This window comes from Thalassophryne amazonica, chromosome 20 (assembly GCF_902500255.1).
Source record: "Thalassophryne amazonica chromosome 20, fThaAma1.1, whole genome shotgun sequence".
NCBI classification, from domain to species: Eukaryota; Metazoa; Chordata; class Actinopteri; order Batrachoidiformes; family Batrachoididae; genus Thalassophryne; species Thalassophryne amazonica.
This window is the reverse complement of record NC_047122.1, coordinates 23,550,185-23,577,532: the sequence shown is the minus strand read 5'-3', so window position 1 is coordinate 23,577,532 and position 27,348 is coordinate 23,550,185. Positions and strand designations below refer to the sequence as shown.

Sequence of the window (27,348 nt, the reverse complement as noted above, 5' to 3'; positions counted from 1 at the left end):
GGAAAACACACTGTGTACCCAGGAACTAAACAAAAATAAAAATTGTTACATAGTGTAATATTTGAAGCTTATAAAGAGCCCCTTTTAACAGGACTTTGACCTTGAAAATTTTTTCCAATGTAAAAAAGTTTGTGGAATTGAGAACTAGTGTTGGAGGTTTGCGCTGTGCTCTAGTTTGACATATATATCTGCTACCAAAGTAAACAGGTGCTGTCCTTTAAAACAGATTATTTTGTGGTCAGATTTGTATCACGTCATAGTTTGAGAATGACTGATTTCACTCGAAGTGACATTTAAATCTTAATCCAGGTTCTGTTAATTTAGTGCAACCAGGTGTTTGTTTATACCTACATAAGATGGCGGACATGCAGACAGTCTTCTCTAGGAACATCAAATTGCTTTTATCTTTTAAAGAAATATTTAAAAACTCAAGTCTTCTAGTTTCTTCGTCTGGATTCCTGTAATAGGCTCTTTACTAGTCTTCAATCAGAGTGGAATGGCTTCAGACAGAACGCTGCTGCTAGATATAGAACAGCTCACAACATTCTAGTTTTGGCCTCTTCCTTGGGTGCCAGCAAATTAAAAATTTTAGTTAACTTTTAGGGCCCTACAACCTCCCCAGTACATCACGACCTGCTGAAACATTCTTCCTGGGCTCTTACGTCATCAGGTCTGAGGTTGCTGATGAGCCAGACTAGTTTTAAACATTGTTGGGAACTGATTGTTTCAAGCAGTCACTAAGACTCGAACACTCTTCCTCTGTCTTTACTCTGCACAGACGATTGACTGAGGACATTTATATAGACAAGCTTTCAGCTGGACTTGTTATAAAAGTTAATGCTCTGTCAAATGTTTACCATTATAATTGTCTTAGTAATTGATTGAACAATGCCATGGAAGAGGAAGAGCACAGTTAAGATTGATGAGGTGAGACACTCGTTCATCAATGCATGATGAACAAGGACTATTCGTCTGATTGTCTTATGCTATGTGATGAGGTGAGATATTATTTCATCAGTGCATAACAAACAACCAGGAATGGACTTTGAGACCGACCGTCTACTATCAAATGATTTCATTCAATGGACTTTGGAACTGTATACAAGTGGCATGAAAACTGAATGTACTTCTATTTGTCTTCAGACAAACACTCTGAATGACATCTACCTTTAAGGCTTTAAATAAAAGATCTTAGAAACTGAAACCTGTTTCCCCCGGTGTCTCATTTGTTGTCCGTTTCAGAGAGTTTAAGTAATTTTTCCTAACACTTGTTTTTGTGTTTTATGCAGTTTCCTCATTTTTATCATTTTGGATATAGCTTGATATGCTGCGATTTTATTTTTACCATTTTTTGTGAAGCACAGCTTTTCCTCCAGTGCAAAAGTAATTATTTGATGTGCGACCTAGTAGACTTAGGCCCAATCCCCAAAGTGCCCCACAAACCATTCTGTACCAACAAAGGCAACTACATTCCCAGCATTCACACTGTGACGACACCCGGTCCACGCATTCACTGGACACCACAGCAGTGAGACCATCCACCTAGAACTCATTTAAGGTTTAAGGAGATGTTCCTCAGTGACTCAGGAAGCTGCAGATGTCAACAGATTTTACTTTATTCATGTAAAGTGCAACACCAACCAGGACTGTATAGAGGGGCACTGAAGTGCCCCTGCTGGCACAGGTCTTTATGCTTAAAAAATATATAAAGAGGTGGCTCCCAGGAAGACGGCACAGGTGACAGAGCGAATGATGAAAGGTTCACTCCTTTGAGAACATGTAGGCGACCAGGTCACACACTCTGACTGTAGCCAAACTCGTTGTCATACCTGCAGAGGATGAAAAGGAAGTACAAACCTTTCTCAGCATGTTTATTTTATTCAAATACAGCGTAAAAGCCAAGACACAAGTCAGTGGTTACAGCTGATCCTGGGTCAGAACTATCACACTCTGGATTAAAATCCTGGCGATCAGACCTGTGACTGACTTTAGGGGGTTTGGCCCCATTAAAGCGAACTCCTGTTTCTTTGAAATGTGCGATTTCAGACGCTGAATGGGTTTGTGTACATACCATGACACCAGCTTGACAAAGTTGTCGTTGAGTGCGATGCCAGCAAGAGCATCGAAGATGGAGGAGTGAGAGTCACCTATGAAGTCTGTGGACACGACCTGAACACAAAGATGCACACAAACATTTTAATCAACAGTCCCACTTTGATAACCTTAATACTGACAAGTGGCACTTTTGTGCAGAAAGCTTTTACTAAGTACAGTTTGGTGATTTTGATCTTCTGACCCCCAGATCAAGAGCCTTCTTGGAGTCACCACACCTAACACACAAACCAAGTTTGATGATAGGGGAGGTGATGGTCTAGTGGCTAAGGTGTTGGGCTCGAGTCCAGAAGATCATGGGTTCAAATCCCCACCTGACTGGAAAATCACTAAGGGCCCTTGGGCAAGGCCTTTAATCCCCTATTGCTCCCGGTGTGTAGGGAGCAAAACTGCAAGGTACTTTAGGAATGGCACTCTGCTGCCACCTACTGACATTGTAATGCATATCCACACTCCACCACCACAACTTTTTCCCGAAGTGCATGGACACATTTTTCCCCACTGTACCTGATCCTCTGTATATCCCAGAATTCCCTTCATGGGTCCATCTGCGGCAGCTTTGATAGCTTTCTTGATGTCCTCATACTTTGCCTGAGAAAGACAAGAAACGAAAAAGAAGAAAAAAAAATTAAAGGGGTGGGGCACTTTGTTCCAGAGCCTGTTCAGATTGTGGTAAAGCATCAAAAGTTCTTTCAACAAATGCTGATGTCAGAATGGTCCCCCCTTTTTCAGGCTGCTCTTGAAATGAGTCATTTATTCTACGGTGGACAAAATAGATCAATGAGAAAACCTTCAAACATGACCTCCACAATTCTCATCCAACTTCAATAACAATAAAAAAAAAAATAAAATAAAAACTCAAGTCTCAAGAGGAAAAAAATCTCAGATAAAAGAAGGTTAGCCAGACGCTACATGCCACTTACAGGTTTCTGCAGGCGAACAGTCAGGTCCACCACAGACACATTGGGGGTTGGAACACGGAACGCCATCCCGGTCAGCTTTCTGTCAGAATCAAAGCAAAACAGTCAGCACACGTCGCCTTATTCAAATTTACCAGAAACCCAGAAGAATGAGCTCAAGATACTTTTGTCTGCCTGCAAAAAGGCCATTTTTATTTTCTTGCTGCAGTAAATAACAGACACACACTACACCAACCAGACAGCTATTTTAAAATAAACCTACACCAGTAGGTGGTGCTGTTAATTGATGTCACATTTTAAACAGTTTGGATGAATGCGTTGCAAAGCACCTGATCTCAAGCTGCGCAGGGTAAACTTACCCGTTGAGGTCGGGGATGACTTTGCCCACAGCCTTGGCTGCACCGGTGGAGGCGGGGATAATGTTCTGGGAGGCACCACGTCCGTCTCTCCAATTCTTACCAGAGGGCCCATCCACAGTCTTCTGCGTGGCAGTGGTGGCGTGGACGGTGCTCTGAGGACATCAAATATTGACTTGAGAAACCGGTCGAACTTATTAGATGTGAAAACGTCTAACCAAAAACAAACAATCAGCTAAAATACTGCATGTGGCCAGTGAATTGTGTTTATTCTTAAATCCAGCAGCCTGGTGACAGAGGTTTGTGTGCTCATTTCCAGAGCAGGAGGTTGCCTGCAGAGGATAGAGTGGTTTCTTCTTGAAGCAGCTCTTCACTGTTTTGCATCAGCTATGAAACATTTAACAGGTAGGTGCTCAACTGATTTTAAATTTTATAAATGTTTGTAGCTGTTCAGCTTCATTTACCACGTTATCGGTCTAAAAATTATCGGACAAAAATTTATTGCAAGATAATTAGTCCGATAATGGTTTTTAAAGTTATCTAAAAAGATAATCCGATAATGAAAACATTATCTTCGATAATTATCGTTATCGGAACTGTGCCCACCACTGTGTAAAAGTTATGCCAAATCAGTGTGCATATGCATAATGCCTCTGCTTTAGTGAAACCCAATGAAAGACTGAAGTCGAAAAAAAAAAATTACTTCTTAAATCCCAAGAAATGAGACTCATCTTGACAAAGCTTTAAAGTTAGAGCTTCAAAAGTTAAATTTTTATTTCACATATTGAAGCTGCACATTTGGAATTTCAGCGATGATGGGAGGAAAAATAATCACATGGAAGATTTGCAGTCTGGGACGTTTAGCTTTTCAAATGTGGGAATTCTGGGTTTGACCACACACAAACAAACTAAACATGAAAACCTCTAAAGACTTTGGGTTCATGAAGTTTATTTAAAAAAAGAAAAATGTTTTGTTTTTTTTAAATAACCAGCAGTTTATATTGGTGTAAAAGCATCATCTTGAAGAGCAATGACTCCTCTGAAGTTTCTGGAACACAAAGAATGTTTGCTGAAGGACACCTTTACAGCAGGATGTGTCCACTTCAACCAAAAAACAACATTACAGTAAAAAGCTGGCACTCCTGAGAGGCAAAATGGTTATTTTCCAATAAGGTTTTACAACAAAGTGATACAGGATAATTTTGTGGAAGCTTCCAGAACTGACCAGAGTCTAGAAGTTCTTTTAACCAACAATGGAACATTTAGACAATCTGGGTGAGTTTTAGTTGATGTTTTTGGATAAAATACTTGCTTATAGATTTATTTCAGGAACTTAAAACTGATTAAGACTAAAATGAGAGTGCACCACTTTAAAATAAATATGAAGGTGTGATTATTTTTACCATGAGACCCTCGATGATGACAAACTCCTCATGTATGACCTTGGCAAGGGGAGCCAGGCAGTTGGTTGTGCAGGAAGCGTTGCTATGGAGACAGTGAGGTGCATTAGAAATGCCCTGAATAAAGGTGGACCTGGTTATGGCACACGTAACAACCCAAAAACATATTGAAATAAATAAAGAAACCCTACAGCTGCACTGTGTCATCCGTCACAGTGGTAAACTTTCTGCTTGGAAGGTCAAAGCGCCGCACACTCACCTCACAACCGTCATGGACTTGTTGTACTTTTCGTGATTGACACCCATGACGAGCATAGGTGCGTCTGCACTGGGAGCGGAGATCACCACTCGTCTAGCTCCGCCCTTCAGGTGAGCCTGAGGAAGAGAGAAAAGGTGTAAGAGGACAAACGTTGGGATCATATGAACTTGTGAGACAGCCAACATGTACATTTTCCCTAAAAACACTAGTTTTTAAATAAAATCTGCAGGGATGCGCACTCCCTCTCGGCTCACGATGTTAATAATGATCTTATGAAGTATTCATGGCATCTCTGAAAGTATGAGCTCCAAATCAGAAAATTATTTAAACATGGCCGCGCTGGATTTGTGCTGGAAATCCGCAGCAATTCAGCGCGATGATCCGACTTTGTCATAGCAACAATATCTTCCATCATAACTGTTGAGATCATAACAGACAGACACACGCACAGTACATGATGTCACCCAGAGTCTATGGAGACCCTGAAGAACCAGTTTGTGGCTGTTCTTACTCCACCCACATCCCGACCAACCCATAAACGGTTAAGGGGGGTGGGGGGGTGGGCAAGACCCTGCTTGGTTCATGAAGCCAGAACATGCCCCGTCTCACAAATCCTGAACTAAGAGCTAACAGGCTACGCTTGGGTAGGATGTTTCATTAAAGCTTGTGTGTGGTTATTTAAAGTTATGACATGCTTATTTCCTCTAACTGTCGATTAACTGGACCCCAACATACTGAAACTGCTTAAGAATACTGATGTGTTAGCAAAAAATAAATAAAATAATGTCCTTTGAACTTTATGCAGATTAACTTACCGAAGCTTTCTCCACAGTGGTGAAAACACCGGTGGATTCCACCACGTAGTCTACACCTGTAGACCCCCACGGGATTTCAGCTGGATCCTTCCTGCACAGGTCGCACACAAAGCGTGGGCTGACTCAGACAGACTGAGTGGGCAGGGCCACACAAACATTTTATTCATTGAAAGATTAATGTTAAAGTTGATTAAAGTTATGATTTATTTATTGGCAAGTTAACTTTAACTAGTAATGACTTCATGACTTTCTTTGCTAACAAAATTTTAACTATTAGAGAAAAAATTACTCATAACCATCCCAAAGACGTATCGTTATCTTTGGCTGCTTTCAGTGATGCCGGTATTTGGTTAGACTCTCTCCGATTGTTCTGTCTGAGTTATTTTCATTAGTTACTTCATCCAAACCATCAACATGTTTATTAGACCCCATTCCTACCAGGCTGCTCAAGGAAGCCCTACCATTATTTAATGCTTCGATCTTAAATATGATCAATCTATCTTTGTTAGTTGGCTATGTACCACAGGCTTTTAAGGTGGCAGTAATTAAACCATTACTTAAAAAGCCATCACTTGACCCAGCTATCTTAGCTAATTATAGGCCAGTCTCCAACCTTCCTTTTCTCTCAAAAATTCTTGAAAGGGTAGTTGTAAAACAGCTAACTGATCATCTGCAGAGGAATGGTCTATTTGAAGAGTTTCAGTCAGGTTTTAGAATTCATCATAGTACAGAAACAGCATTAGTGAAGGTTACAAATGATGGCCTCGGACAGTGGACTCATCTCTGCTTGTTCTGTTAGACCTCAGTGCTGCTTTTGATACTGTTGACCATAAAATTTTATTACAGAGATTAGAGCATGCCATAGGTATTAAAGGCACTGCGCTGCGGTGGTTTGAATCATATTTGTCTAATAGATTACAATTTGTTCATGTAAATGGGGAATCTTCTTCACAGACTAAAGTTAATTATGGAGTTCCACAAGGTTCTGTGTTAGGACCAATTTTATTCACTTTATACATGCTTCCCTTAGGCAGTATTATTAGACGGTATTGCTTAAATTTTCATTGTTACGCAGATGATACCCAGCTTTATCTATCCATGAAGCCAGAGGACACACACCAATTAGCTAAACTGCAGGATTGTCTTACAGACAAAGACATGCATGACCTCTAATTTCCTGCTTTTAAACTCAGATAAAACTGAAGTTATTGTACTTGGCCCCACAAATCTTAGAAACATGGTGTGTAACCACATCCTTACTCTGGATGGCATTACCCTGACCTCTAGTAATACTGTGAGAAATCTTGGAGTCATTTTTGATCAGGATATGTCATTCAAAGCGCATATTAAACAAATATGTAGGACTGCTTTTTTGCATTTACGCAATATCTCTAAAATCAGAGAGGTCTTGTCTCAGAGTGATGCTGAAAAACTAATTCATGCATTTATTTCCTCTAGGCTGGACTATTGTAATTCATTATTATCAGGTTGTCCTAAAAGTTCCCTAAAAAGCCTTCAGTTAATTCAAAATGCTGCAGCTAGAATACTGATGGGGACTAGAAGGAGAGAGCATATCTCACCCATATTGGCCTCCTGTTAATTCTAGAATAGAATTTAAAATTCTTCTTCTTACTTATAAGGTTTTGAGTAATCAGGTCCCATCTTACCTTAGGGACCTTGTAGTACCATATCACCCCAATAGAGTGCTTCGCTCTCAGACTGCAGGCTTACTTGTAGTTCCTAGGGTTTGTAAGAGTAGAATGGGAGGCAGAGCCTTCAGCTTTCAGGCTCCTCTCCTGTGGAACCAGCTCCCAATTCAGATCAGGGAGACAGACACCCTCTCTACTTTTAAGATTAGGCTTAAAACTTTCCTTTTTGCTAAAGCTTATAGTTAGGGCTGGATCAGGTGACCCTGAACCATCCCTTAGTTATGCTGCTATAGACGTAGACTGCTGGGGGGTTACCATGATGCACTGTTTCTTTCTCTTTTTGCTCTGTATGCACCACTCTGCATTTAATCAGTGATCGATCTCTGCTCCCCTCCACAGCATGTCTTTTTCCTGGTTCTCTCCCTCAGCCCCAACCAGTCCCAGCAGAAGACTGCCCCTCCCTGAGCCTGGTTCTGCTGGAGGTTTCTTCCTGTTAAAAGGGAGTTTTTCCTTCCCACTGTAGCCAAGTGCTTGCTCACAGGGGGTCGTTTGACCGTTGGGGTTTTACATAATTATTGTACGGCCTTGCCTTACAATATAAAGCGCCTTGGGGCAACTGTTTGTTGTGATTTGGCGCTATATAAAAAAAATTGATTGATTGATTGATTGAAGTTAACCAGGTGAATTGATTAATCAGAAAATGTCTACTAAAACTGATTTATTGGAGAAAAAGAAAAAAAAAAAAAGGCCAAAAAAGTTACAAGTCAAGTTTAATAGCTTTGGGAGTAGTAACAGTAAGACAGAGGACAGGAACAGTAGTAGCCAGTAAACCAGTAGCAGGCAGTATTTCTGGTACATATTTATATTTACATTTTGCAAATTATTTTTACTTTAGATACTCTGTGCTTCTTACCCTGTGTGCTGCTACACAATGCTGTTAGAACATCAATTTCACTGAGTGAGTCTTCCCAAGAGATTAATAAAGTTCTATCTAATCTAATGTTGCCTTGCGTGTGTGAGGCACCTTGGGTGACTTACGTTGCTGTATAAATAGGAATCAAACCATAAAGTTTTTGACAGCCGATAGTGATGGTTATAGCCAAGGTTGGATAGGATTACTTTGAAAGAATACACATGGATTACATGTATGTATGTACATACATTTGGATTACTTGTAATCTGATTACATTTCAAAGTAATCCTACCCAACCTTGGTTATAGCTTCCTTAAAATAATTGCTTAATTTAAACCAATTTGGTCTAAAAATGGCCAGAGCACCTGAGACAAACTAATTTGCTCTCAGGACCAGACAAAATACCCAACTGTCGCTGAGACAATTCAAACTGACGTTGGCAGTCTGTTCAGGTTCATGGTGTACTACATCAGCTCTGCACTGAAGGTACTTTAAGTTCAGTGTTTTCAAACTATATTTGAGTGGTTTGACTTGAGGTTTGTGTGTGTGTGTGTGTGTGGGGGGGGGCAGTCATGAGTTTTTCCAATCAATAAGTGAACCTTTATCTTTACATACATTTGGAAGACCTTGATTTTCGTTTTTCCGATGACCAGCATGTCGTTCTCAGCCTGGACATCGCCGCCTTTCCAGATCCCGTGGGTGGAGTCATACTTAAACAAATACGCCTGAAGAAGAACACAATCTTACTTTATGATGCAACTCTGTCTACACTTTATCCTCTTAAAGGCAGCAAGAAGAGTTACAAAAAAAAAAAAAAATCCTATTTCATAACATTAATGACTAGTTCCTCTGGTCCTCTCACCATGTAGTGCGGGTTAATGAAGGGGTCGTTGACAGCCACCACCTCCACATTATTGCCTATGAAAGAGGCACGTGTCACCAGACGGCCGATGCGACCAAACCTGAAAGAAAAATGGTGCGCTCAAAACTCGTGATGTCAGCAAGGTCACAGTCACGCCCTTATTTATTTTACATTTTTGCAGCTGGCAGTTTATTGGACATTACCTGAGTCCAAGGGCCTCAAAAGTTTTCAAGATTAAATGATTGTAATATTGTATTTGTTATATTCAAACATTGTTACCCTATATGAGACTAAGGAACAAAGTTTAGGTGGATTTTCACTCCAATGAACCCACAAATACTCATCCACTTTAGTGTGCAAAACTGAACTTCCTTTAGCTGTCCAGCAGGTGGCATTAATCCATTCCAACTCAAAAGTGTCCATAAAAGGAATGCAGGCTGGAAACTGAGGAGAAAAACTGCACAGGAAGCTGAAGTGTGCTTCAGAATAACATGGCTGCTGGAACAGGAGGTCCAACGGGGACACGCCTGAACGAATCCGGAACAGGAACAGAGCTGTTCGGACACGAGTGTAACTGATTTTATATTGAACCTGCTCAAATTCAACCAGGACAAGAGAGCACAATGACCTCTCTCAGAGCAAAATAAAGAAAAACCCATTCAAAGTGTCTCAAAAATTACTGTTTGTTAACTTTAAACTATTACTTCAAAGTAAAAGCATGTTACATTCGCGACAAAGACAAAATGAAGCAGCTTTGCTCAAAATGTGATCTAAAAGGATACCATGAATGGAGGCTGATTTGTTTGGGAGTCAGATGATCAAAAATGAAACCCCCACCCATCTTTTATTCTGCATGCCACTGTGAGGTCAGCAGGGTCAGAGCGCTCCATCATATTTTATAATTTTACACACACTGTTTTTAAATGTTGAATAGACCAACCCCATTAATTTGTACTGAGCACTTAATTTTCCAAACCACCTCCCTGCTCAGACATTCTGAACAGGCTGTCTTGTAATCCACAAACAGTGAGTTTAAACCTTTATTCAGATCACAGATTAAAGTGGATCAGTTTCTGTTAATTGGCTTGCCGATTTGCTTCTTCTGGTACTGAAGATGTTGACAGGTTCAGGTTGGATCATTGATTTAATGAACGGTCAAAAGGCATCTCTCAAACAGCTGATCCTTTTGGTAAATTACTGATACACACTTAGTGATTCCCAAAAACAACGACCAACATTATGAGCGTGAGGTGCCACATCTTTATGACCACATGCTGCATTTGTTTTCCACACCAATTTGGCAGAAGCCCCAATCCAAACCATCCGTGGGCTTGAAGCCCAACTCTGGTCTCTGAAGCAGAGTGCTGGGCACCGACCTAAAACTGACACCACTCAGCAGCAACTGCTGAAAGAAAGAATCGTTTCACTGTTGTCTATCTGAAAACCCCAGTCACATGGCCTCTGAACAGAAAGATTGCAGGCTAAAAATGGATGAGGAAGATAAACGGAATGTGCCCGCTGACAAAAGAGTGTGAAAGGTGGATATCAACAGATAACTCAGTCAACAACCAGAACCAGATCCAAAAACCTCAATGAATAAATAAATTCCACATGGTGTGTCCCTGCGGCAGACTGGCGTCCTGTACAGGGTGTACCCCGCTTCATGCCATATGACTGCTGGGATAGGCTCCAGCCGCCCCAAATGCATTTCCTATTTTCGCTCTGATAAACCCTAGCCACTCACAGACTATCCTGTCCAAGGACAGGAATGGGTAGCATCACTTGTAGTACATGTTCTAAGATGCCACAAATGGGCCAATTGTTCACATTTTGAAAACAGCCTGAAGCTTTTCCCACTCAATCTTTAGGTTATAATTAACAATTTAAGTGGTGGACACCAGTGAAATATGTAAATTAAGTAGGCGATGCATGTGATTTTTCAAGATGGCCACCAAAAGAAAATTAATGTAAATACATATAGATAACAAGAGCAATCAGGGATTTTTGACGTGTGCCAAACGGAATCACCTCCAAAATTTAGCAGGGTCTGCCATGGCCTAATATGTAATTTGAGGTGAAAACTTGGTGAGAATCCATGAAGTAGTTTTGACGTAATCCTTCAAAGACTATATAAAGTGAAATGTGATCCAGAATCCAGAACCGGATCCAGATCACCTCCAAATTTAATGGAGTCTTTCATGGCCTAATATCTATCTGTGGTGTAAATTTCATCAAGATCCGTGCAGTAATTTTGATGTAATCCTGCAGGTCATTTTATTACGTCCTTGGCGGATGTAATAAACGCACTTTATTTGCAAATCACAGCTTGAACGTGTAAAAATCAACATTTCTCACTAATTGCAATGATGTCCAAATAACAGGTCTCAGTAACTGTAAAAATGGAACACATTTTATATGATGTGGCCATTATACAAATCATTTACAATGGCATCAATAATCAAAATTTACATTTTCTGTCTAGTCTCTATCCTAAGCACTCTTCAGAAATGAAGTAACAAATAAGGTGTTACTGCAAATAATAGGTTGGAATAGAATAGGCTCATCATCTGTGTGGTGATTAACCAATTTGGATTATCATGTCAATGTATGCAAACGTTTGGTGTTATCAAGTCATTTCACATATATATCTGCAAATGCATGATTCTACTTGTATGACAGTCAACTGGCTATATTCAGACAAAAAAAAAAAATCATATTGGAACAGCTTTAAACTTACAAAAAGAGCTACATGTAAATATTCAGCAAGTGGCAGTTTCGAAAGATATTATGCAATATTATCTGAATCTGCAGCTTAGTTTTTCACAAAATGCTAAAGAAACATGTAATGTCCATTTATTTCTCTCAAAATAAAAATGACAAGCCTTTAACAAGTTATATGTGTCACAATATACATGTTAAAGCAACAAAATGTATCAGTCATCTACTCTGCACATCCTTCACAAGCACATATTTTGGTGCAAATCTGGGCATTTCACTTGCATAACCCTCTGCATGCTTGAGTTACTGAGAAGTAAGCGATCATTATACTCATGCCTGGAACAAAAACAAACAAAAAAAACTATTCTCTTAACTATGTATCTGGACCATTCTTTACTGGTTCTGACCACTGCCTCTGAAATTCAAGACTATTATATGTTATGCATGCAATATTAATCTTTCAACATCACAAAAATTAACAGCAAAACTTACATTACAATTGCCGTCATTTCTTGAAGTAATGAGTTGCAATGTGAAAGTCAAAGGCAGTGGGGGTAAACATGTTGGGAATGCACTTCTAAGACTACAACACATTGCTTTGAGAGTTTTTTTTTTTTTTTTAAAGAATTTCACCATCAGTCATAATAAAAAAAACAAAGTGTGCAAGGACAGAACTATTAAAGGACAGAAGTATTAAAAAGTAGTCATTTTTAGCACACTGGTGGTTATCTTAAAAAAAAAAATCAGTGATTTCCACCCCTAATTATTTTCTATATACCCTGTGCTACATGTGCCAAGTTTCATGCTTTCTTCATAATCTGAAGAATACTTTTGCTTAGAACCTGTACTATCATAGCCATCATTGGTTTTAGTGGGTCATCCATCAACCAAAGGGTTAAATGTGCAAATCTCAGTTATACACTCCGCTTCAAACCTCATGGGGGTGGTGGTAGAGCACTATGTGGTCATCCCATAGTGAAGCAATGCTCAACTACAACACGCCAACTGTACTCACAGCACACATCAATCCCACTGAAAAAACACAGGAGCCAAGAAACAAAAAAACCCCACCAAACTTACCCATTGATACCAATCTTCACCCGTCTGCCAGCCATGGTCAAGTACTCACTAGAAAGAATTTAAACGAAACATTAACCTCACAATTCACATAAAGCTGCTTCAGATCTGAGAGAAGATTCACAGACCAGTGTTAGATGCTGAAGTTTGTGCAGAATGTCTCAAAAGATCCTGCAAAACATTTAAACATCAAGTCTGTAGAGTGATTAAAAAGGCCAGATTTGTAATGTAACAGTCCTGGAGTTAAATTTCTGCTGGCACATCTAGTCTTTAAGTCTATTCCCCATTACTGATTTTTGATACCCAATTGACTAATGTGATGTAATCTGGAGGCTATAAAACGGTGGCAAATCTCCCACTTCCATGAGATTCACCACAGCTCCGCCCACAAGAGGACAATGGAAGGGCCGAGGCAAGAAGCAGTCCCACAACACTAGGGCCGGGTTCACACGGCAGGATAATTAGGCCGATTTTGGACCCGATCTTCCCCTTCCGACAATCTTAAGGATGCCCCAACAATGGTGATGACGCTAAAGATAATCTTATCAGATATTCCTCCCGTATGTGGTGTGTTAAGAGTGCTCTGATCTGCTCGGAAGGGTGTCAGGAACGCTCCAATCGCAAATCGGGGATATTCAACATGTTGGATTTTTTTTGGCCCGATATCGCAGCGTGTGTGGTGTCCTCCGACCACAAACGAGCATGCAGCCTGCTGAATGTGACGTGCAGCCAATCAAAGCTAGGTGACGGACATACGGAGCGGAAAATAAAATCAAAACAGCTGTTCTGACTTACCAGAAAGTCCAGTGGTCGCGCTGTCTCCACTCCTTTAAAGAGCACCTTTTCTTTTTCTGTTTGTATCATTTCTTCCCTCTGTTGTAAATAGTCCACAAAGTACCTCCGTTTGTTTACTCTGAAGTCACGTTTAATCTCGAGAGATTTCCTGTCTGAACTGTAAATGTTCGTGTGTGAAATCTGTTCGTGTGTGGTGTTGTCCTTACCGTGTGGCTGAACACCACACACTGTACGACCAAACCTGTTGGATCCATGATTTTTTAATCTTCACGTGTGTGGTCTCAGGTTTTGGAAACCTACAGATAATTTTAAAATTCTGTCGTGTGAACCAGGCTTAAAGAGCAACCATTGGCACATTCAACACCCCACTCAAGGAACCATACATAAATCAGGTGTAATCTACAATACCTGTATAAAAGCTGATAAAAATTAAGTAAGGGTAAGAAATAAGGTTACAAATATTGGCTATGGGTTTAACAGTCTGGCCTGATTTCCTCATATTGGGGCCAATAATGGACAGCCCCCTTGTGGCATTTAACATATTTCTAATCAGAAGTCCATTCTGTGAACTACCTGCATTTTAGGTCAAATAGCACCAGTGGGGAGTTTAGGTGGTGTGTTTGAGTTTAATCAGTTTCCACTCAAAGCAGTTCAAACCTGACATATTTTAGGTTTTAAACACTGTTGCCCCCCCTGAAAAAACACCTGTATTCACACCAGTGTCAGACTGTATAGCAGAACTGCAACAACTAATCCGTTAAACAACAATTCAGTTAAATTAATCACAATCTCAGTAAATAATCATTTTGAGCATGTTTTATTTTTTAATGTGCAAATTCTGAATTCATCTTCTTGAAAGTGAAGATTTTCTGGTTTTCCTCCTCTTTACAGTGAACTAAAAGATCTATTATGGGGAAAAACAAGACATTTGAGAATGTCATCGTGGGCTCTAACAGACGGACATTTTACACCATTTTATAAATTTGTGGCCCAAAGAACAAATGCACTCATCAAGAAAATATTCAGACTCGCAGATAAAGACTAGAGCACCGTGCTTGAAGAGTGCCAACCTCCACCACAAAATTTTGCCTTTAAAAAAAATTGAAGGTCAAACTGCTGTTAGAACTGGCTTTTCATGAGCTAAATTAGATGTGATCAAAACTCAAGAGTATGTATTTAGTTTTTTTTATGGTGTTGTCAAGTTGTTTTTTTTTTTCCCCTCAACTTCTTTGGTTTCTGAATTCTTTTCAGAGAACATTGGTTATCTTTGCTATGCACAATTTGTCATTGCTTTTTGACACTTGGTTCCCGACTGAAATGTACACCAAAATGTACACCAAATGGGCACAAAATCCACAATCCGGATCGAACTTTGTCAGGTGATTGTGAGTGCGGCTGCACCTCACTTTCAAATATGAGAGGCACATTTGATTAAGATGCAACGTAAAATATACATTAAATGGTGTTTTCAATGTTAAATCTAAATGGCCACAAAAATCTGTAATCTGGATCAGATCTGGATCAAACTTTGGCAGTCGATAACACTCAACTATGAAAGAAATTTTATCTTTATTGACCATAACAAATATTTTTAAAGTAGACCTGCATTGAAATAAATGTGGTCAGATTTCAGAAAGAAATAGCTGATATGTATTTATAAGACCCTTGTGAATGCAGTAAAGTAAATCTGTAAGCCCAAATTTGTAATTCAGCGGAGAAATCTTCGTTTAAAAATGACAAATTTGCAGCTAAAATTTAGCCCTCTGAAAAGTTTGTACAGCCGTATCATTTCCATGATGTCAGGGACAAGACGATGCGCTCCCGCCTTCAGTCCGATCCCGCACTGAAATTGATTTTATCTGTTAGTAATGTTACTTATACACGTCCTGGTTTCAACATCCAAAAGTAAGCTGCAATGAATGAGATACAGATCTGTGTGCTCAGATCAGCAACGACATCGACAGCGGGCGCTGTTCTTCCTCTCCCGCTCTCTGCCTCTGCTGCGCTTATTAAGTCTGCGGGCTCGTTAACCGCCAACGCGGGCCACTCACACCGCCCGTGTCTGCTTTGCAGCCGGTGTTGTGCTAGATTCAGTGCACGACACCGCCATCACCTGTCTACTGAATGGAGCTGCAGCACACTTGGCACAAGTCCTGAGATTACGCTCGCTGTTTTAATGCGAAGCGGCCGGTACACCTGTTGCTGCAAGGACAGACTTCTATCCACAGCACTGCACGTCTCGGCAATTGGAGCCCCAGAGCTCCATGGACGCTGAGAGGTTTATACATTTTTAATGACTGGGATTCTTTGCGGGTCTCGCCTCCATATCCCGCGATGGTACCGGAGGCGAAAGACAGTAGATTTTCATTGCGATTTACTTTACTACATTCAGAAGGATCTCATGTGTAAATGTAAGTCATTTTTTGTTCAAAAAAAATCTGACTGCATTTTTTTCCAATGCAGGTCTCCTTTAAATTTGTTCAATGTTAAAGACAGGGATTTTATTTCCAGGATTTTTCTGACCTACGACCCTGAAAATTGAATCAGTTCTTGCCTATCAGGATATGAACCTTGTTCAATAAAAATTTCATAACGATATATGAAAGACTGTCAGCTCTAGGCTGTTCACAATCAAACAGACAAACAAAGAGGGAGAAAAACATAACCTCTGCCAACGAAGGAAGTAAAAATAACTTAGTTGTTGCAGCCTTGTAAGTATGCTCGGAATTTATCTGCCCATTTGTCTCAGGAAGACGTAAAGCTGAGGAGAGGTATCTCCCCCCCCCATTGATACCATCTTAAATTTAGCCAAAATATATTTGAATGCAAGGTACAGTGCATCTGGAAAGTATTAATGCGCTTCAGGGTTTTCACATTTTTTTTATGTTACAGCCTTATTCCAAAATAGATGAAATTCTTTTTTTCCTTCAAAATTCTACACATAAATACCCCATAATGACAATTTTTTTTTTAGATTTTTGCAATAAATAAAAGAGAAATCAATGTTGTAGGTATTCGCAGTCTTTTTCCATCCTGTTTCTAACAGTCCTTGACTTGAAGCTTAATTGAAGTCCAGCGGGGGCAAATTCAGTTGATTGGACATGATTTGAAAAGACACACACCTGTCTACATATAAGGTCCCACAGTTGATGGTGCATGTCAGAGCACAAACCAAACATGAAGTCAAAGGAATTGTCTGTAGACCTCAGACAGAACTGTCTTGAGGTACAAATCTGGGGAAGGGTATAGAAACATTTCTGCTGCTTTGAAGGTCCCAATGACCACAGTGGCCGCCATCATCCGTAAATGAAGAAGTTCGGATCCACCAGGACTTTTCCTAGCGCTGGCTGCCTGTCTAAACTGAGCGATCAGGGAGAAGGACCTTAGTCAGGGAGGTGACCAAGAACCCAATGGTCACTCTGTCAGAGCGCCAGCATTCCTCTGATGAGATGTGAGATGAGAACCTTCCAGAGGGACAACCATCTCTGCAGTGATCCACCAATCAGGCCTGTATGGTAGAGTGGCCAGACAGAAGCCACTCCTCAAAAAAAGGGCACAAGGCAGCCTGCCTGGAGTTTGCCAAAAGGCACTTGAAGGACACTCAGACCAGGAGAAGAAAAATTCTCTTCTAATGAGACAAAGACTGAACTCTTTGGTGTGAATGCCAGACATCACGATTGGAGGAAACCAGGTAGCATCCCTACAGTGAAGCATGGTGGTGGCAGCATCATGCTGTGGGGATGTAAAGAAATGTACAGAGACATCCTGGATGAAAACCTGCTCCAGAGCGCTCTTGACCTCAGACTGGGGTGATGGTTCATCTTTCAACAGGACAGTGACCCTAAGCACACAGCCAAGATATCACAGGAGTGGCTTCAGGACAACTCTGAATGTCCTTGAGTGGCTCAGCCAGAGCCCAGACCTGAATCTGATTGAACATCTGGAGAGATCTGAAAATGGCTGTGCACCGATGCTCCCCATCCAACCTGATGGAGCTTGAGAGGTGCTGCAAAGAGGAATGGACAAAACTGCCCAAAGATAGGTGCACCAAGCATGTGGCATCATATTCATGAAAACTAGAGACTAATTGCTGCCAAAGGTGCATCAACAAAGTATTGAGCAAAGGGCGTAAATACTATCGATGTTATGCTCAAAATTGACTGCTCGACACAGTATTTATGTATCAAAGCAAAAGTTTCGCTGCAAGATGTTTCTATGGCTCGCTTCACCCGGCTGCACCCTGCGAAAAATTATGACTCCCAAATGAAGCTTATTACGTCACAAGCACCTATTTGAATTCAGGGCCAGAGTTACCAAACTCTCAGTGTTTATAAACTGGCACAATCCCTCTGTACTTTGTGGGTTTTTTGAGAGGAGAGTTTTGGCATGTATAGTTTCATTAACTGACCAGACAAAGATTTAGGTCAGACTAGCATTATATTAGATAAACCACATTTATACACTCACACTGGCACATAGAGACTATACTTACTGATTTACACACTTACATACTGACACATTAAGTATACACAAAAGTGCAATTTAGAACTAGAAATTGGGGGGGGGGGTGGGTGCGAGGCCCGCAGGGCCGAAGCCCATAGGCCGGGGGCGTGGGGGCCACTTTAGGCCCCACAGAAGCCGAAGGTTTCTACATAAGCTCAGATGCATTCTGAGCATCCAGAACAGTAATTTTAATGTTTTGAGAAGACCATAAAGTGGACACCATTTGACTTACGCAATTTGAAACTGGATATAAGTACTTTATTCTGAGAATAGCCAGCATTGATTTTATTAACATCCTGGTGTAAATAAGGTATCACCACATGTGTAGAACTCAAAAAGAATGATAGGTTGAGTTCTCATTAAAAAAATAACTGCAATGTGGTAAAATGTATTCATAAATATGAAAGAACAGGCTCTTATTAACTATCGCATACTGTATTTTTTTTCTCGATTTGTTTTTGCATAAGTTTGAAAAAACAACAGATCATAAGTTTAGGATAAATTACTTATGAATTTAATTTTCAAAGTGGCACTAATGACAACACTCATACTGAACATAAATTTGCTTGCATAGACTGATTTTGGAGATCAAGCAATAATTGCAGATGGGCTTTCTGAGGTCTCAGATAGTTTTTCTGATTTCCTTTTCTAACTTTCAGAATTTAGTAAATTAGCATATGGTCCATTGATACTTATGTGTAGACACGAGTCCCTAGAGGCAACTATTTTTGGTTTCAAATCTGGGCAAATGCAGTCCCAGAAAACTCTGAATGTGACAACCAAGAAACAGGTGTTGTAAACAAGTCAATGCTGCTAAAAATACAAACTTGCAGAAACACAGATACTATTCTGACATGGTTTTGCACATAAGGCTGACATGGTTTGCACATAAGACTGGCATGGCATGTTTCAAGTACACACATATATGTCAGAAGGTGGGGGGGACATACCATATTCTGCCCCCCCTGGTTGAAAAGGTGGGGGGGACATCTCCCCCCATCCCCCACCAAATTGCACCCATGAGTGTACATAAAAGAGAAATATTTCTAGGCTTTGAAGGATTACGTCAAAACTACTTGACAGATTGACAATTTTCAACAGATACATATTAGGCGAAAGAAGACTCCATTAAATTTTGGAGGTGAATTGGATACAGATTGCAGATCATGTTTCACTTTAGTCTTTGAAGGATTACGACAAAACTACTTCTTCGATTCTCACCAAATTTGCACCACAGTTAGATTTTAGGGCAAGTCTCCACTTAATTTTGGAGGTGATCCAGATACGAACTGGCGGACGTCAGAAATCTGATTGCTCATTATTAAACATACACTATTGTGTTGCCCGTGGGGATCCATGGGCTCTAGATTGGGTAGTGTTTATAAAATACGTAGCTGACATTTTTCAAGGGTGGTAATAAGTTAAGCAAAGCTTGTATAATGAGTTGGAATAGCGTGTGAGTCAAGAATGCCTTTAGAACCTTACACCTCAAAAATTTTTAGAAAAGGAACTCAACCCTTTTACCTTCTGTTAATTATGGAATTTTTAATGTTAATTTGCTGCCTAAATGTATTTATAAGTTGTTTAGGTTCTCTTTATCACACTTATTTTTACTTATATTTTGTCATTTGATTTTTAAATGGACCACAATGAAAATAAGTGAATGAAAACAACTTTCTTGTGTCATTCATGTATTTTTAACATATTTACTTTGAACTTACAAAATAAAATCACTCACCACACTCGTGCTTTTAATATAATAACTTACCGCCCCCTGCTGGAATGACGTGCGAGTCCATAACGTAGTTATCAACACCCATTGTTCAGTGTTACCTAATGCCCGTAGATTCTCCAAAAATATTTTTCCTATCAATGTTCCACTTTGGCAGTGTTCATCCCTGACTAAAAATATTTAATACATAAAATACATACATATTGATTCAGTGGTACAAAAAGTTTCCGTCTCTCCAACACTATAATGAATAGTTATGTACATGTGATTTGTTTTTTTTTATTTTTAATAAATTTGCAAAAACCTCCAAAAACCTTTCATGCTGTTATTATGGGGTGCTGTGAGTAGAATTTTGAGGGGAGAAAACGAATTTACTCTCATTTGGATTAAGCCTGTGGACAAAGTTAAGAGCTGCGAATCCTGTAGAAAGTTACTGCTAGAATCTAATCCCAACACTAACCATTAACAGATTAATCATAAAACTAAAATCAAGAGAAAATAAGTTAAAAATAGTTAGTTGCAGCGTTACTGTGCAGACTAATGATGGAGAACTTCCCAAAACGTTTCGAAATCGTAACAGTCAACTCTTTCAAAAGTTGCTGTAAATTTCCAAACTGGCGTTTTGGCGGAGGTCACCGCAGGAAGTCACGTAGCAGGTTAACTACCGGAAGCCAGTTATTACGCCTTAAACTAACCCAGCCAGTCAAAGTATTATCCGTGTCATTAATCGGATACATCAAACTAAATACACGGTGGTTCTGGAGTCCTGCATTACAACTTCTTACCTCACCTGAGGACTTCACCGCACAACATTTAAGCTCAAAAGTGAACGTCAATGCTTAAAACTGTAAACTGGCTTTAAGGTATTACTGATTTAAACTCTTTTGTGGAAGAAAAAAATAATTATTTACCGTTTGCTCAGATGTATCCGTCCTCAGAGGAGTCAGGGAGTGACTGAGCGTGGGGGCGGGGCCACTGCTGGAATTTATACACAACACGCGCGCGGCCAAAACGTTTCGAAATCGTAACAGTCAACTCTTTCAAAAGTTGCTGTAAATTTCCAAACTAGCGTTTTGGGCGGAGGTCACCGCAGGAAGTCACGTAGCAGGTTAACTACCGTAAGCCAGTTATTACGCCTTAAACTAACCCAGCCAAAGTATTATCCGTGTCATTAATCGGAGACATCAAACTAAATACACGGTGGTTCTGGAGTCCTGCATTACAACTTCTTCCCTCACCTGAGCACTTCACCGCACAACATTTAAGCTCAAAAGTGAACGTCAATGCTTAAAACTGTAAACTGGCTTTAAGGTATTACTGATTTAAACTCTTTTGTGGAAGAAAAAAAAAAATAATTATTTACCGTTTGCTCAGATGTATCCGTCCTCAGAGGAGTCAGGGAGTGACTGAGCGTGGGGGCGGGGCCACTGCTGGAATTTATACACAACACGCGCGCGGCCACGCCCAGTCCGCTTTGCACGAGCCTGTTTCTTCAAAAATCAAGTCAAACTGGTTTAAAGGACTTGTTCACACACACAAACACACGCACACGCACGCACGCACGCTGAAAAGCCAGGTCATGGAAGGTTATTTAATAATAGCTGGAACAGATGTCCAACTAAATGGTTGCTGAAATCAATAATATTGATCAAATCTTTTACAAAGCTTAAACAACTCTGGATTTTCAAAATAAATATATACATTAAATGCACTTTTCAGTGTTTTCAGTATTAAATTCGTTCATCCTGCATCTTGATGGAGCTGAACTGTGAATTGTCTTGTTCTTGTCTCGATGTTTGTCAGGATGAGACCGCCAGCAGTCAGGGTTAAAGGTTGGAGGTCATGGGGATCAATTCTGATTTAAAAATTATTTTTTTTCTATACCCGCTTACTCCAGTCAAGGGTCATGGGGTGCTGGAGTCACAGCACGTGACCTGAACAGGATGCCAGTCTATGGCAGGGGGAACAAAAAAACCCTCACAGTGAATTTTGACAGTCTGAATAAAACTTTTAACAAGTTAAAAAGAAAAAGATAAATCAAAAACACATTTCTTTTGTGCACGCATGTGCTTAAAGTATATAAGACCTGCAAATACGAGTCAACTTGACCTGTGATTCACCACAATTATGTTTTATAATAGAAATGCAGTTGCTACGGCAACAACTGATTAGGCATTCAAATATAGCCATCTCTGTGTGACTTTTTTTTCCTTTTCTCCTCCAACTGCACAAACATGTTGGTTTGTGGTTAAACTTCCATGATTGTCTATAAGCAAACGTTTTACCCCCATGAGAATTTGGTGAAACGGGTCACGTGCCGATATGTGCAGTCTGCTCCTGCAAAGTGTCTATGAAAAGCTTGGACTTGTCCAACAGCATTTAGACATACTAAAATTACAGAGGCTGAGCTCCCAGAAGAATACCATCCCATTTTCTGTCAGGCTACGGTGGTAATACTGACGTGTGACAACGATAATAGTGAACTAGTCATTTAAGTCCTGTGACAAAGTGCAAAAATATAATTTTGTGTTTGGATGCAGAAAGTAAAACATCATCTCAGTGGGTGTTGGACTCCATCAGGGTTGTGTCTTGACACTAGTTATATTTGTGTTTTTCATTGACAGAATCTCAAGGCTAAGGGTTAGTCTTGCTTCAGTGATGGTCTCGAGACTGACTTGCTGCTTTTTGCAAATGATGCAGTGCTGGTGGCTTTTTCAGACCCCCCCAAACCTGGATTTACCAATGCACTATCACGTGCATTTGTAGGGAATGCCAGCTAAGACATTCTGGTCATGATCCATCGCACATGACTCAGTGTTGAGGACCCCAGCAACTGGACATGGCCAAGGAGTTGCCTGGATGGTTGCTATGCAGGATCTCAGGTGGATGTGGTGGATGCAGTGATGCAGGACATTGATGCATGATTCCAGACCTGACTCAGATGCTTTCCTTTGGAGGGTTTTCAGGCATGCCAACCTTGGAGTAGAGACCCGGATGATCCAAATAACCCCAGAGGGATATAATGTATCTGGACTGAGAACACTTTATAGTGCAGCGGCTAAGAGAATATTTAGAGCAAAATCGTGCAAATGGTGATACAAGCACCAAAGTTGGCATAAATACTCCTTAGACATTACTCTTTTGAACAAACCGACTGGCCACTTGAATTTTCAATAGGGGGCCAGGTAGGGTCAATTGAATTACACAGGGGCTGAAATTAAAAATGCTGAAATCATTTTGAAAACTACACATTATTTGTCTGATCATAAAGATTCCAAAAAGGTATAGTTTTGACTATCTATGCCTGAATGATCAGAAGTTATGGGGTAAAAACAGCAAAAATGGTGACAAAGGGTTCAAAAGTTACAGGGGTCAAAAGTTAAAGTTGCTCTAATTTTGGTGAAAAGTGATACAAATTATTGGTTGAGCTAATAGGATTAATAAATGGAATAGTTTTGATTGTGTTGAATGTTTGGTCTCCAAAGTAAAGGTCAAACAAGGTCAACGTACATTGGATTCTATGACATACGTATGTTACCCTGTAACATGATAACTAAGCATGATAAATGGTGCAAACTATTCCTTTTTAAAACCCTGTTATCTCAACTAATAATTTGCATCAATTTTACCAAAATTGGAGCAACTTTAACTTTTGACCCCTGTACAAACTGAAACTGACCTTTGTCACCATTTTTGCTGTTTTTACCCCATAACTCCTAATCATTCAGTCATAGATAGCCCAATCTATACCTTTTTGGAATCTTTGCGATCACACAAATAACGTGGTGTAGTTTTCAAAATGATTTCAGCATTTTTAATTTTGACCCCTGTGTAATTCTTCAATTGACCCCTACCTGGCCACCTACTGAAAATTCAAGTGGCTAGTCGGTTTGTTCAAAAAAGCAATGTCTAAGGAGTATTCGTGCCAACCTTGGTGCTTGTATCACCATTTGCACGATTGTTTCAGTTATCTGCTGCACTATTGGGGTTATCCAGGAGGAGCTGGATGATGTGGTTGGGTAGAAGGACCCTGAGGTACTTTATTGAGCTGCTGAGACTTAAACCTGTCCCCAGATATGAAGTCACAATGGATGAATGATTGGATGTATGGAGACAAGTGTCTATATTATGTAATATTAGACAGTGGAGGGTGATAAACCTAAAAAAAAAAAGTCTAAACTGTACCATGTCCATGCTTTGTAAAAGTGAGAGGTCACAGAAGTCAACAGGCCTGTCATCAATAAACTAAATAACAGTAATAGATTAGACAGAACTTTATTAATCCCTTGGGAAGACTTCTTCAGAGAAATTGAAGTTCCAGGAGCATTGCATAGCAGCACACAGGGTAAGAAGCACACAGAGTATCAAAAGTGAAAATAAGCCTATGTTGTCTATAGTAATAGAGGACAGCCTATAATAAGCAACACACTAATAATAATAAATTATACACATACGTACAAAATTTGTCCTCTGCATTTAATCCATCCTAATTACAATTATACACATTCCAATTACTAGGAGCAGTGGGCAGCCACAGTCTGGTGCCTGGGGACCAACTCCAAATATATAGATGCTGCCTTAGTCAGGGGCAGAGAAAAAGATCAGATCCTAAATCCAAGAATCAGCAATAGTTTTTAATTAAAATAATATCACCTTCATTATTGTTCACAAGTGACTCAGTCTTAGATGCTGTGATGTCCACTGCACGAGCTCAAACTGCTTATGTGACCTTTCACTCAAAACGGGATGACACTGTATGGTGTATGGTTATGGCTGACCCAACAACTGACAAATAGGACCCAAAATGCAGACACAACCTGGAGACAGAGAACAGTTCTTACAGTTTATTTTGTTGAGATGTAGGCAAGCTTGGCTGGAGAGGTCTGACAGCAGAGGACAGGAACAGCTGAGCAGCAGAGGAGTTGAAAATGAGTGAATCAAACAGGCGGTGGAAGACCGAAGCAAGGCAGGTGGCAACTAGGATTCTGGTGGATCAGTCGTGGAGCATCCAAGGAGGATCTGAGGCACAGAGAAAAACACGGAAATAAATGTCTGGGAAAATAATACCAGAAATACAAATCATGAAAAAAATCTTCTCTGAGATATAAGGGCAATATGTCTATACTACAATGGAGACTGAAAGATCTGAGCCACGGTTAAATACTGCAGTGGCTTGACTGGAGATAGGTTGCAGGTGAGCAGACCCAGCAGCTGCAGAGGATCCGATGAGATGGACAGGCTGGAGGAGGAAACACAGAGTCCACATGCAGAAACACAGAGACAGACTGAGACAAATATGACACACCAAGGACGAAAAATGATAAGACACACAAAGAAAGGGAAAGGAAAAGCCTAAACCCTAACATGTATGACAACATAAACACGACGGGTCACTACAGCCTTGAACCAAGACAATGAGAAGAAAACTACTGTGACAACAAACATCTTCTCACATCACCATCTGAAAGGAAAAGACACCTTGGAAAATTTATTCCACAATTGGATGAGATTAATGTCAAACATTTCAATTTTTTTTTTTAGTTCAACACATTTTGCTTTATTGTCTGAACCGCTTATTGTAAAATGTTTTCTTGTAAGATTTAGGATAAAACTACAAATCTGGCAGTATGAACAGAAATTCTAGCAGTGAGGTCTTCGTGAACCCAGGATGACCTGACGAATTTATCACAGTTCAATATATAAATTATATTTAGAAGAAGGCAACTGGTTCTGTTTAATGTCCTCCACACAAAGGGGCGCTGACATGTGCCGCCCTCTAGTTAAAATATTACCTTCCTGTAGCACAATCTATTATAATATTTCACATGACACACACACACACACACACACACACACACACACACACACACACACACACACACACACACACACACACACACACACACACACACACACCCTGAATAAAAAATTAATAAATAAATAAAATAAAAATGTATTTGTGCAGTCTCATTTTTTTTATATTTCAAAGAATACATCAGTGAGTTTTTGCTTGTGATAAAAGGATTGTATTTAATCAGTTGCATGAATAACAGTTAGATCTGCCAACCAGCAGAGGAGTGAGATGGTTTGGTAGTCATCTCTGTCTGCCAGCCATCCTCAAAAAGTGAGTGAGTGTGCATGAAGGGGATGAGTGAGGAAAGCCACCAAGACACCCTTGACAAGATAAAACATTATGATCTAGGCTTGAGGTTACCAAAAGTTACACAGGAGACTTGGCTGAATTTTACAGGCCTTATGTGAAGTAATGACTTTGGCTTAATTAAACTCTGACAGGTTTGAAGTGACTTGGAAATTTCGACGGTGTTTTAGGGCCACATTGATTTGATTGAGATATATATATATATATATATATATATATATATATATATATATATATATATATATATATATATATTAGACTTCGAGAATAAAGTCGAAATATTATGAGAATAAAGTCGTAATTTTAAGACTTCGAGAATAAAGTAGTAATATTATGAGAATAAAGTTATAATTTTACAACAATAAAGTCATATTTTTATGAGAAAAAAACAAGTTTCCCGGTTGACAGACAGCTAACATAGGCTAACGCTATCATGTGGAAGCAGCTATAGAAGATTTTTTTTTTTTTTTTGGAAACAGCCTTAGAAGTAGTTAACTAAACAGTGCCTCAGACTTGGGTTTATGAACAAGCAAAACTGTTTTATAGAAGTTTGACATGGATGTGACGCAACAGAGAGGAGTCACGGAGGCTCTCGCTGTCAATGTTTCATTTCCGGAATCAAGCATTTTGTTCCTCTTTCACGATTACGAGTTTTTTCTCGTAAAATTATGACTTTATTCTCGTAATACTGCGACTTTATTCTCAAAGTCTAAAAAAAAAAAAAAAAAAAACTAAATTCAATGTGGCCCAAAAACGCCGTCATAGGAAATGAATTTACAATTTTCAATTCAATTCAATTTATTTCATTTATATAGCACCCAATCACAACAAAGCTGCATCAGGGTGCTTCACACAAGTAAGGTCTAACCTTACCAACCCCAAGAACAAGCACACATGTGGCAGCAGTAAGGAAAAACTCCCTGTGATGATATTAAGGAAGAAACCTAAAGCAGACCAGACTCAAAGGGGTGACCCTCTGCTTGGGCCATGCTACCAACACAATTGACAATGTACAGGAAATTTTAGGAGTCCATGCCGGTGTCCAGGACAGGAGGCCTGCAGAAGAAGACACCCACT

The 27,348-nt window shown here is 39.8% G+C and overlaps 1 protein-coding gene across 1 annotated transcript; it reads right to left on the bottom strand.

Moving 5' to 3' along the window:
• Window positions 1–1,603: 1,603 nt before the first annotated feature.
• Window positions 1,604–21,129, bottom strand: LOC117501552 (glyceraldehyde-3-phosphate dehydrogenase-like). The gene is given in 13 exon segments (XM_034160447.1): window positions 1,604–1,804; window positions 1,806–1,829; window positions 2,072–2,169; window positions 2,620–2,703; window positions 3,036–3,114; window positions 3,392–3,543; window positions 4,792–4,873; window positions 5,048–5,163; window positions 5,863–5,953; window positions 9,040–9,149; window positions 9,287–9,386; window positions 13,085–13,132; window positions 21,023–21,129. Coding segments are annotated over 12 exon segments (1,014 nt in total). The 5' UTR covers window positions 13,120–13,132; window positions 21,023–21,129; the 3' UTR covers window positions 1,604–1,761.
• Between the last annotated feature and the right edge of the window lie 6,219 nt (window positions 21,130–27,348).